The 13,132-nt window shown below is 36.6% G+C and overlaps 1 protein-coding gene across 3 annotated transcripts in view; it reads left to right on the top strand.

Annotated features, from left to right (window-relative positions):
- Window positions 1-13,132, top strand: part of Hipk3 (homeodomain interacting protein kinase 3) — a 101,902-nt gene that overhangs the window by 60,744 nt on the left and 28,026 nt on the right. For all 3 annotated transcript variants that reach the window (XM_023710708.1, XM_004627063.2, XM_004627062.2), the window contains one exon: window positions 3,609-3,732. In XM_023710708.1, coding sequence (XP_023566476.1) covers window positions 3,609-3,732 — 124 coding nt within the window. The remainder of the gene's footprint in view (window positions 1-3,608; window positions 3,733-13,132) is intronic.

The raw sequence follows: 13,132 nt of genomic DNA, 5'->3' as shown, positions 1-13,132 counted from the left end.
TCAGATAATTTATGCAAAACACAAAAAAGAGAGTAATGGGCTGGGGGATAACTCAGTGGTCTTAGTGCCTGCCTGGTAAGCACAAGGACCCGGGTTCGATTCCCCATACTGCATGATGTTCCGGCTCCACAACCACAGGCATACTGTGCTGGCCACCAAAAACATAGTGCACACCTGTAATCCCAGCACTGGGGAGGATCACTATGAGTCCAAACTGGGTCGCAGACTCTGTACCAAATAAATAAATAAACAAACAAACAAATGATTTTTTAAAAAGGCAGTAAGTTGGAAAAGAAGTATGCTTTATGGGGCAAGAAAGGGTGGATTGGTGAAAAGGCTCACAGACGCTACTCCCCTGAGAATAAGGTATAAGGGGCCTTTAGAATATAAAATTACTATGGTGTTCTTTACCTTATAAAAACCAGACATTGGAACTGTTGTTCTATCAAAAACTTGCTTGACTTCCCACATGCAAGTGAAGAATTGAAAGTGCAAAGGAAACCTCTCTCTGTCTGCAAGGCATACATTTTTTGACCTTTGACATATTCCACCCATTTGGTTGTCTGGTTTGTGTCAGACCTAATCTATCGCAGTAGTGTTATGTTAATGCTTGATATTATTATTATTATTATTTTAATTTTTTAAGGAGAGTACAAATTAGGGTTAAAACAAAAAAATTACAAGTGATGCAGAATTTCACTTAAAGTAATATATATATGTGTATATATACATAATATTTTTAGAATATTTTGCTGAGTTTACACACCTATAATATTCAAATAACGGAACTTAGAAAAAAAGGGGTATACAGATGAATGTCCATTTTGTATCTGTGTATTCAAAGTGGTTAGGATAGATATATAGTTACATTCTCTTAATGAATAGAGTGATTTGCTCTAATGGTGTTTGTAAATAGGATATCATGTCCGCATCTTGTACATCAGTTAACCACTAGGAAGAATTTATGCAATGTGTTAATTATTGAAACTGTCCTGCCAATTTGATTTGAAACTGTCTCATTGCTATTTGTTTATCAATAAAATTATGGAAAAAATAAATAAAATATATTTCACAGTAATATATATATATTAATATATATATATACACACACACACACACACACACAGTGTTGTCTTCCAACTACTCATATTATCAGATACATAATATGTAAAATTGGAAGAAGAAAAGAGATGTATAAGAAATTAAGAGAAAAAGTACAATTGAAAAAGGAGATGAAACAAATTAAGCATTAATTGTTCCTTTCCATACACCAGCAGAAATCCACAGTACAGTTGTCCAAACCATCCTGCTTACATACCTAGATAAATCTTTGCCCCCACTCCATCTCCCATCCTTCTTGACCCAGTAACTCTTTCCTTTTGAATAAGTTCATTCCCTTTTCCTAGTTCTTGATGTTATTATTGATACTGTATATTTTCAGAAGGATTTATATAAAATGAAAAGTTAGTTTAAAATGGCACCAAACTTCTCATATTCTTTCTCAACTCTTTTCTTTTTACCTCTTTTCTATAGTTTTTGATTATCTAGGAAACTAAGGATCCATTAACTAAAATGCATGTTACATGTTTGCTTTTCTTTTTGGGGTATAGAACTTTGCTGTTCTTTAAAAATCAAAATGAGAGTGTAATTTACTTGAATTGCCAAAAAAGACTTCAGAATCAGTTTCTAGGTTTTATGTTTGACTTCATAGTTTTTCTGAGTCAGTTTGATAATTTGAGGTTGCCTAATATAGGGAAAGAGGATTAGGAACCAGTGAAGTCCCAGTTCCACTCCTTTCTGGTAGCATTTGTTACCTGTACTGTGTAACACACAGCTTCAAGACTTAGCTGCTTGTGCTGTGGCTGGGGAGATGGCTCAGTAGAATAAGTGCTTGAAAAGCAGTGATTTATTATTTCTCATAATTCTGTTTGGTTATATTCAATCTAGGTTTCTGAACAATGCACTGGTCTATTTTGGAAGTTTTTCTTTTAAGTGAGGTAATGCACTGAAAGTTATTTCCATACTGCCTGGTCATACTTAAAGCTCCGTGAATGGTATTTACTTTTATTATGCAGTCATGAGACGCTTCAGTTGTCCTAAATGTGATGACTAGCATTTATGAGTCCCCTGGTTGGTTTTTGTAAAGCTCATACATTCGACTCAGCAAAATTTTCTTAGGTTTTCTGGATCAGCAAGTATGTGTTAATACCTTTTATAGTCAATTCATTGAACAAATGAGTGCCTACTGTGTGCCAAGTATAATTCTAGGTGCTGAGATTATGGCATTGAAAACAATTCTTACTCCCATGTAACTGCACAGGTGTGAAGGTTTTTTCCTTCCCAATTCTTAGCTTTTCTTTTGCAGGTATCAGACTTTCTGTCTGTCCTCCACATTCAGCGGACCTTAAAAAGCCCATAATATTTTATTCCAAGGTTAATGGAGTCTAGGAAAGACTGAGGAACTATCCGATGTGGAAAAAAAGACTCAAGAGTGACATAACTAAATGCAGGATGATTCTGAGTTGGGTACTTTTGCCAAAAAGGACAATATAATTAGCCAAACTTGAATGGAATCTGAAGCTTAGATGTTAGAGAGGTATCAGCATTTGTTTCCTGGTGTTTGTGATTATATTGTGGATGTGCAGGAGACTACATTGAATTGATAGAAAACAAAGCATTAGGGAACAGTATTTGTACAGTTTTTGCAACTTTTCTGTAATAGCAAAACTTAGATGAGAAATGGTTGTCAGTCTAGGATAACTATGATGAATATGATTTCTGTTGCAATTATGCAGCTGTTATGTGGAGGTTCTCTTAGAACGAGTCTTCTTATGGGAAAGCCATCTTAAGTAGCAACATAGATTATCTGGGACTATACATTTAATGGAGTATATTTTCCAAATAACCGAAGCCCTTTATGTACTGAAATAGTTTGTTTGTTTTAGATAAGGTCTTGCTATGTAGTTCAGGCTGGCCTTGAGCTCTATGTAGCTCAGGGTAGCCCCAAACTTGAGATGATCCTCCTGCCCCAGCCTCCTAAGGGCTGGGATCACAGGAGTGTGCCACCTTGCCTGGCTAAAACTGCTTTTCAGTGGTATCCTGTATTTCCCTACCTATAAAAATTGATTTTATCTCTTTTATATAACTAATGGTCCCAATTATGTCAGTATTTACTATCATTATATTCTCAAGTAATGTTTAGGTCTAGATCCACTTTTCACCTTTGGGGTTTTTGTTTTCCTTTGGTTTTGTTTCTCACTGTTTTGATTTCCAATTTTGTTGGTATCATAGTGCATGTGTTTAATAGTTTGCCAGTTTTCATTCTACTGAAAAGATGTTTTTTTCTTTCCTTTTTAGTGTTAAGTTAATGAAAATTTCAAAAGAATAACAATGAAAATACTTCTTTAGTGATGATGTATCATGGTGTCCCTTTTAGCTTAGTTCAAGATTATGGTTAAGTTTGAAAGACTTTTGAAAGAGGGAAGTTATTCTAAGTAGAAGATGGTTCCTCTGCACTTTCATTAACCTTTTTTTTAGAAGATCAAATGAAATTAGGTAATTTAAAAATGAAAACTGTACTAATTTTTTGTTTGTTGATTTAATTTCAGAGCTCCAGAAATTATATTGGGGCTGCCATTTTGTGAAGCCATAGACATGTGGTCGTTGGGATGTGTGATTGCAGAATTATTCCTGGGGTGGCCACTCTACCCAGGAGCCTTGGAGTATGATCAGGTAAGCAACTGCTCCAGTGATCTAGTCAGATTGGTAGGAAGTAAAGAGTAATAATAGACAGAGGAATGCATGGCCCACATATGCAAAATGTCTTCCTGAAGAATTTTAAGTTCAAAATCTTAGCGTTAGTTTTTTTATTTTAAAACTTTTATAATGCTGAATGAAAAAATTTTAAACAAAGTTACAATACACAGGTTGCCAAGCAGATTTGTAAAAATTTCGAAATACTTTGGCATCACAGTTTTATATGGTAGACAAATAAAGGGCGGGATTGTCCCTAATGTGCTTTGCTTAGGTGACCTACTTTGATGCTGTATGAACCCCTCCTTCCCCACAAGGTGTGAGCGCTTCTGAGCAGCACCATAACTCTTGATTTTATACCAGCAGCCATTGTTGCTCACAAGTACTTCAGTCAGTGGAACCATTATTGACATTTTTTGCTGTTTTTTAATGGTTGCAAAAGTCTTATTTAACAATATTTAATGATTCTCAGTATAATACAAGAAATTGCTCCATGAGACACACTTCTTATGGCAGTTTTTATCTATATATGTCAGTCTTTCTAAGCTACCAGTGTTTTCTAGTGTCTTGACTTTTTTATACAAAGATTTTTTTTTTTTTTTGCAGACATTGTTTTCTTGTTACTTTAGTGCTTTTCTTTCATAAATACTCCCAAACTCAACAGAGTTGTTAGATAAGTATGTTTTAAGAAATTGGCTTAAATTTATGATGTTATTTAACTGTTAAGCAAGAAAAATTATAAAATAGAAAATTGTATACATGCCATAATCACAATGTTATGCCTTAATTCTGGTTTTCAAGATTTACTTCTGTATCAAAAGGAATATGAAAGGTAGTTTAGGTGACTTAACTGTTCCTGAAATGACTAAAAGTAATTTAATATTATTACATTATATGCTACCATTAACTTTAATTTCTTATATTCCAGTGATTTTTCAATCCAGGAACCTTCTTGTTTAGTGTAGGAGACTCTTCCAGGTCCTCCTCCCTGTCCAGGAAGCCAATATTTGTAATCCCAAAGTTACATTATTGGAATCACATCAAGTTGATTCCAATCTACCACTTTCAATGCAACCCACGGTGAAAATAAAGACACTAAACTATATTTTCAATCATCAGAGAGTCAAGGGGCTCTAAGTCCAGCCATGAAGATGGCTTTCTGGAACCAAGAGAGTGACCCAGGGCCTCACCCAGTTTTATTCAGTGGGGGAGTGGCTTGAGGATTGACTGAGAATTGTGGGAAAGAGACTACTATGAGCTGAGCTAGGTGGTTGGCTTAAATTTACCTCTGTCATATGCAGAAAGGATATGCAGAGAGAGTAATCTGTATTATATAATATCTAGTGTTTTGGTAAGTCTGGTGCTTCAGCTTTGATGCAGTCTTTCAAGCCCCAGGAAGTCATGGCCTCTATCTCGAGGCTGATCCCAGCTGGCGGCACGGAGCATTAGCTCTACCATCCTGTCTCGACCCGGCTCACGTTAAAGAGCAGCAGGTGTAGGTTACCAGGGAAACACGCACGCCACCTTCAAAGACTATCACCAGCACCTCACCTAGACCTCATTGCTTAAGGCCAATTGAAGGATAAACAGAAGTCCTAGCCAGCTCTGTACATAACAGTATGAGGAAATAGGGTCAGGCCCAGTCAGAATGGAGACAGTTGCTCTTTCAAGGAGAGCTGCTCAGGTGGTTCTCCACAGTTTAGGCCAGAATTTTTTTCTTTTTTTTTTTTTTTTAATAGAGGTTTATTTTTTATATTTTATTTCCATAATTTTATTGAGAAACAAACAGTAATGAGACAGTTTCTTTTTTTTTTTTTAATTTTATTTATTTATTTGTGTGTGTGTGTGGCCAGCTCAACCCACCAGGGGGCGGGGCTGGCTGGCATGTGGTGCTGGGGGATTGAACCATGGTCCCTGTGCTTTGCTAAGCTTGTTCTAAGTAGGTGCTTTAGACCACTGAGCCATCTCACCAGCCCCTAGGCCAGATTTTCTATATTGTCTGTCTTCCTTCCTCCATGTTCATTCAGGATACATTTTAGAAGAAGGGTTTCTATCAGATTTCCCTTTATTCTCTCTCATCCTGGAGTTTTTCACAGCTCCTAACTTCAGTGCAGGTACTACGCTATTGCTAGTTCTCAGAGATCTCTTTAGTCCTTTTGTTGAAGTACAGCGGCTCTAGTTAACTCTTACTGGTGCACTTTTGCTTTGTGGATTAGTTAGTAGAGTACATAGTACTCTGGAGCAGGACACCATCTAGTGGCAATTTTAAGTTGATTTGCTATTATGCCCTGGATTTGTACTTTTTTACAGCTCTAGTCTTGGACAACTGATGCTAGCAGTGTGAAGGATCCCAGAAATTACCTAGTTATTGTCCTTTTTCCATTTTGTAAAAGGAGAGAAAATTTATGCCATCTCTATGAATTGACTTGTGAAGTAACGTTAGTTTAAAAGACAAACCCCTGACCAAAATTCATTTTTGCTAAGTATAAATATATATGTATATTTAAATGCATTTAGTATAGGGTCTACAGGGTCTCACTATGTAGATCAGATTCATAGTGATTCTCCTGTTTTCAACCTCCCAAGCTCTGAAATCACAGGCATGCGCCACCACACCCAGTCTCAGCCCCCATCAGCACAGCCCAGGGCCGGGGCCCGCACAGCACACTGGGGATCAAGCCCAGCTGCTGCACTCTACCTAAGCAGGTGCTTTAGTCTGCCGAGCTATCTGGCCAGCCCTAATTCTATATTTGGTGGCTTTTAAAAAAAGATTTTGGGTCTTGTCTGATACAGACTTAGGTTTTCAGAAAATACCTTATTTTACTTGCAAAGGGATTGGAAAAAGTCATTATCATATAGCACATACAGGTTTATTTTCCCCTTTTGAGACAAGGTCTCCTTGTGTAAATCAGGCTGGCCCTGAACTACGTATCCCAGACTGGCCTTGAGCTTAGGGCAGTGCTCCTGCCTTAACCTCCTGGGTGCTGGGATTACAGGTGTACTCCATCATGCCCAGCAAGGAAGGAAGGAAGGAAGGACAGAACAGATGGATGGATGGACAGACTGATTTATTTCAATTCAGTGTTCTTTGTGTTCCCCGCCAGAACTAGATTGATAAAATGGAGGAATAGCCTTTTGAAGATTTTCAAGACTTCAGTATCGAACAATAGTAATTTTCTAAAATATGTGAACCTGGGGCCATGGAGATAGCCTAGCAGTCTAAGCACCTGCCTAGACAAGAGCAAAGACCTGGGTTCAATTGCCGGTACCACATGCTGTGCTGGCCCAATCCTGGGCTCTCCGAGCTGACCACCAAGACCAGCCGTGGTAGCACACACCTGTCATCCCAGCACTGGGAGGCTGAGACAGGAGGATCACTACAAGTCTGAGCTGTGCAGTGATGACAGACATTCTTTCTGGAGTGAGGTGGAATCTCAGTGTTTTTTAGTTTGCATTTTATGAGTGATCAGTGATGTAGAACATTTTTTCATATATTTATATGTTGTTTATACATCAACTGAGAAATGTCTATTCATTTGATATGCCCATTTTTGGATTGTGTCTTTACCTGGGGGATTCTTTATGTATTCTAGATATTAGTCCTTTGTCCAAGGAGTAACTGATAAATTTTTTTTCCATTCTGTGGGCTGTTTCTTTACTCTGTTGGTTGTTTCTTTTGGTATGTATAAGCTTTTTAATTTGATGAAATCCCAGTTGTTGATTCTTTGTAATGTTTTTTAATTGGGTCTTTGTTTATAAAGTCTGCCTGTACTTAAGTCTTCCAGAATTTTACCTATTTTATCTTCTAGCAGATTTAGTGTTCCTGTTTTAATATTTAGATCTTTGATCTATTTCATTTTTAGTTTAGTACATGGTGAGAGATATAGGCCCAGTTTAGTTTTGGCATATGGAAATCCAGTTTTCCCAACACCGTTATTGAAAGAGGCTATCCTGTCTGGCATAGTGGCACATTCCAGTAATCATAGCACTCAGGAGGCTGATTCAGGAGGGTCACCATGAGTTTGAAGCCTACCTGGGCTACTTTCTGAGTTGAATGTCAGCCTAAACTGTATAGAAAGACCTTGTCTCAAAACAACAACAAAAGCAACAAAACACAAAAAGTAGGGCTGGGGAGGTAGCTTGTTCATCTAAGCACCTGCGTGGCAAGCACAAGGACCTGGGTTCAATCGTCAGTACCTCAGGCCATGCTGGGCCCCCAGAACTCTGGGTGCACCCGTGTGGACCACAGAAACTAGTTATGGTGGCACACACCTGCAATTCTAATGCTGGGGAGGCTGAGACAGGAAGATCACTGCAAGCCTAAGCTACATAGTGAGACCCTATACCAAATAAATAATTAAATAAATATCAAACAAACAGCTATCTTTCTTCCAGTGAAAGTGTTTGGCCCCTTTGTCAAAGATAAGGTAACTGAGTGTGCTTAGAGTTGTTTATGTATATTCTGTTCTTTTTTTTTTTTTTTTTTTTTTTGCGGAACTGGGGATTGAACTCAGACGCTTGCACTTGCCAGGGAAGTGCTTGTTCTACTTAGCCATCTCCCCGGCCCCTCACTGATCTTTGAGCCTTTTTTTTTCCCCTTTGGTATTGCTAGTGCTATGCTGCTGCTACTGTTTCCTCTTTGTCCTCCTCTAGACTCTTCCTCCTCCATCTTCTCCTCCTCCTGTAAATCACTGTAGCTTTGTAATACAACTTCAAATTGCCCTTGTTGCTGTTCTAGGTCTCTTTTGGTCTGATATGAATTTTAGATTTTTTAAAATTTTATTTCAGTGAGGTATGCTGTTGATATTTTTTACTGGGATTACTTTTAAATCATTATAGCAGTTTTGGAAGTATGGCGATTTTCACTATTTTGGTTCAGTCTATCCAAGAACAGGATATCTTTGCATTTTCTCATATCCTTTTCAAGCTCCTTTTTCAGAGTACTTCCTTTGTTAGATTGATTCCTAAGTATTTCATTTTTCTTACCGTTGTTATGAAAGGTATTGTTTCCCTAATTTCTCATGAGTTTGTTTCTCATGTACAGGGATGCTATTTGTTTTTGAGTCTTGCATTCTGCTATGCTGCCAAATTTATTAATTCTAGAGTGTTTTGCTAGACTTTTTGGGGTCTTCTATATAAGGTATCTGGTCATCAGCAAATAATGATAATTTGTCTTTTTCCTTTTTTATTCATATTTTCTTTCTTTCTCTTATCTAATTTCTCTAGCTAATGTTCCCAGGATTGTATTAAACCAGAGTAGTGATAATGGGCATTCTTTTCTTGTTCCTGATTTTAGAGTGCAAGCTTTCAGTTTTTGACTGTTTAGTATATTAGTATTAGTTTGTCATAACTGGCTTTTATCCAGTTGAGCTAAAGATCTTCTGTTCCAATTTTCTGTAGGATTGTTAGCATAAATGAATATTGGGCTTTTTCAAAGTTAGTCTGAGTGTATTGAAATGATCATGTACCTTGGTACTCTTAATGTGTTGTATTGCATGTATTGATTTGCCTGTGTTGCATCCCTGCATCCCTGGAGTGAAATCCTATTTGGTCATGGTTTATAAGCATTTTGATGATTTGCTGCATTCTGTTTGTTAATATCTTATTGATGATTTTTGCATCTATGCTCATTAAGTAGATTGTCCTGTAGTTTTCTTTTTTGGTTAGCTCTGGTTTTGGTAGCGGGGTAATGCTTGCTTCCAGGAATCAGTTTGGGAATATTATTTCCCTTTCAATTTCATTACAGAGTTTGAGGAGTAGGTGGCTTTAGATTTATTTAAGTTCTTTAGAATTCAGCAAAAAATCCACTAGGAGCTGGGCTTTTCTTTGTTGGCAGGTTTTTTCTGTTACTTCTTAAATTTCATTGGTTGTCAGGTTACTTGAATTTTTGTATTTTCTTGCATCAGCTTTGTTAAGTCATATGTATCTAGTAATTGTCCATTTTTCTCTGAGGTTTCCACCTTTTTTTTTTTTTTTGAGTGTTCCATTTTATTGGAATACAGGTTCTCAAAGTAGGTATTGATGATCTGGGTTTCTTCAGAGTTTGTTGTGATTTCACCCTTTTCATTCCTAACTGTGGATTTAGCTCTTTTCTTTACTTTTTAAATTTTTTTTTGATGAAATTGGCTAAGGGTTTGTCTATTTTACTTGATCTTTCAAAGAACCTACTATTCAATTTGTTGATTCTTTGTATTGCTTTCTAGGTCTCAATTGCATTAATTTCTGCTCTGATCTTTATAATTTTCTCCTTTGTACATGCTTTTGCGTTTAACTTGCTTTTTTTTCCCCCAGAAGCTTGAGATTCAGTATTAGGTTGTTTATTCGAGCTGGCAGTGTTTTTCTGATCTGAGTATTTACCGCTATCAGTTTCACTTATAGGGCTGCTTTCATTGTGTTCCATGAGTTCTGGTATGTCATGTTAGAATTATCATTTAATTGTAGAAACTGTCTAATTTCTTCTTTAATTTCCTCTATGACCCACTAGTTGTTCGGGAGGGCATTACTTAATTTCCATGTGTTTATATAGTTTTTGTTGTTTCTTTTGCCATTGATTTCCAGTTTTATTGCATTGTGATCTGATAATAATGTTTGAGATAATTTCAATTCCTTTGCATTTACTTAAGCATGTTTTATGAGCTAGTATGTGGTCTGTTTTGGAGAAAGTCACTTGTGCTTCTGAGAATGTGGTCTCAGAATCTTGTAGGTTAGAACATTGTGGAGATACCTGATGAGTCCATTTGTTCAAAGGTTTGTTTCAATCTGATATTTGTTGATTTTTTTTTTTTTTTTGTCTAGTTTATCTAGCTATTTGGGAGAGTGGGATATTGAGCTCCCCCATTACAATGTATTAGTTTTATCAGCTATTTTATATCCATTAGTATTGTTCTACGTAAGTGGGTGCGCTGGTATTTAGTGCATAAATATTTATGATCGTTATCTCTTTCTCTTAGATTGTTCCCTTAACAAGAATGTAGTGACCTTGTTTCTGGTGATCAGTTTTGGCTTGAAAACCACTTTGTCTGCTAATAGACTACCTTTTTTGTTGCTGTTTTTGATGGGCTGTATCTCATGTAATTCAGGCTGGCTATGAACTCAACTGTGTAGCCCATGCTGGCCTTGAATTCATGATACTCGTCTTTCCTCAGCCTCCTGAGTGCTGGGATTACAGGTTTACCCCTGCTTTTTTTCCCCCAGGTTTCTAATATGTAGGATATTGTTTTCTACCTTTGACTTTCTGTCTGTGAATGTCTCTTTTTAGTTAGATGTGTTTATAAGAAACATAAGATGCAGCATAGTCTTGGATCATGTTTGTTGATTCATTCTCCTAATCTTTCTTTTGATAACTGAAGTGAGACCATTTATATTTATAATTATTACTGATAGCTATTGACTTATCTTTGTCATATTACTTTCCTGTTAGTTCCCTTTCTTTCCCTTCTGTTTGTTTGCCTAGGCTAGTATGTTCATTCCACTTGGATTCTTGAAATTGTTATCCTTTTCTAGAGTATCTTTCAAAACTTTTTAGACCATTTGTTTTGGTGGTCATGTATTTTTTCTTAGGTATTTTTTTTATCATGAAAGCATTTTATTTATTCATCAATTTTGAAAGATAATTTTGTGGGGCATGTCAATCTGGATTAGAGGTTGTTTTGCTTTAGGGTCTGCATTACTGTGTCCAAGCTCTCCTTGACTTAAGAGGTTAAGTTGAGAAGTGTGCTGTGATTTTTATAGTTTTTCCTTTGTAAGTGATTTATTTCTGTTCTTTAAGAGCTTTCAGCATTCTGTTCTTGTGATGAATTTCTAGAATTTTGAACACCATATTCTTTGGCATAGTTCTTTTTTTTTTTTCTCTTTCATCATAACTACTTACCTGTATGTTAAATTGTTTTGCCATGCTTGAAAAGTTTTCTGCTATTAATTCTGTGAACAGGTACTTTAAATTGTCCTTCGTGTTATCTTCTGATTCCAATTAATTTTATGTTAGCATCTGCATAGTCTAGTAGCTGTTGGGTTGATATTTTGTGGTTCTTTCCTGTGTTTTGGTTTTTCATTTTATGGTTGCTAGCCACAACCCTGTCTTTTTAATCTGATATTCTGTCTTCATTTTGGTTGACTTTGCTGCATGTACTCTCAAAAGGATTTTTAATCTCCTAGATTTCTATTTGAGTGTGTTTTATGGAATCCTGTTCTTTTCTATGTTGGACAGTCATGGTTTCCGTGTGTTTCCTAAACTGTATTTTTTGTTTTTAATCTGTATTAACTCTAGATTCACTTATCATTTCCTTCATTATGATCATAATCTCTTTAATTATTCTTTTTGTTGTTGTTGTTTTTGTCAAGACAGTGAGCTGTTTTGTTACTTCCACTTCTACAATTTCATAAAATTCAGTATGGTAGCTTTTGACTTCTTCTACCTCAGTTCCCCCTTGATTTGCCTTAGGTGAGTTGCATATTCTTGGTTATGTCTTGCTTCCATGTTCTCTCTCAGTCTCTCTGGTTTGTTTTCTGCATTAGCACTTGTAAGTTGCTTCTGGTAGGTAGCTTTATTAGTACTACTAAGACTTCTTTAGGAAATGAGCAGTTTTTAGAGATGTTTTCTAGGCATAGCTGGCTCTTGTCCTTTGAGTCTGCCCTAGGATCCTGCCTTTGTAATTTATTAGGAATAAAAGGTTGCTGCCTATTTGACCTACCACCCAATTCTTTGGTACTGTACTATGGTATCTTTTGTAACCCCCAGACAGTCTTGGTATTGGCATACAAGAAAGAACAACTATGATCACAACTATGTCACCTTACAGTAACAATAGTACTATTACTAATTAGTGCTTACTGCTTCCTCTCTTCTTTCAACTGTGTGAGGTAAATACTTCTGCCTTGGTTTTTCATTTGAGGAAAGTAGGTTATGGGGAAATTAAATAACTTACAGAAGCTGTTAACAGTGGACCACCTCCATGCTGCCTCATGGGTAATAATATCCCTAAGGTCATATGGAGGAAGGGTTAAATATAAAAGGGCTCATCCTTCTGTGGTACTGGCCTTCTCCTGGACTGCACTCCCAGACCACAGTTACCAGTAAACCACTGAGAGAGGAGTTTCACAATCTTGATGTTAACTTCTTAAAATTCCTCAACCTTCCTAGGTTTGAGTTCCCTAGGGTGGGAATTAGTAGTGCATGCTTGTCTTATTTTACCTAGTGATAACATTTTGTAAAAATATTGATTAGAATTGATATTGTATGAAATAGTCTTTACCTTTTGTTTTGTTAATAGTATTGCCTTATGGACTGGGGAAATAACTCAGTAGAATAAGTGCTTCCCTAGCAAGCACAAGAGCCTGAGTTCAATCCCTGGTTCCGAAGGGAGGAGAAAATTATATATAT

The sequence above is a fragment of the Octodon degus genome, unplaced genomic scaffold, assembly GCF_000260255.1.
Source record: "Octodon degus isolate 3935 unplaced genomic scaffold, OctDeg1.0 scaffold00018, whole genome shotgun sequence".
Lineage (NCBI taxonomy): Eukaryota > Metazoa > Chordata > Mammalia > Rodentia > Octodontidae > Octodon > Octodon degus.
This window is presented reverse-complemented; position numbering and strand designations above follow the sequence as displayed.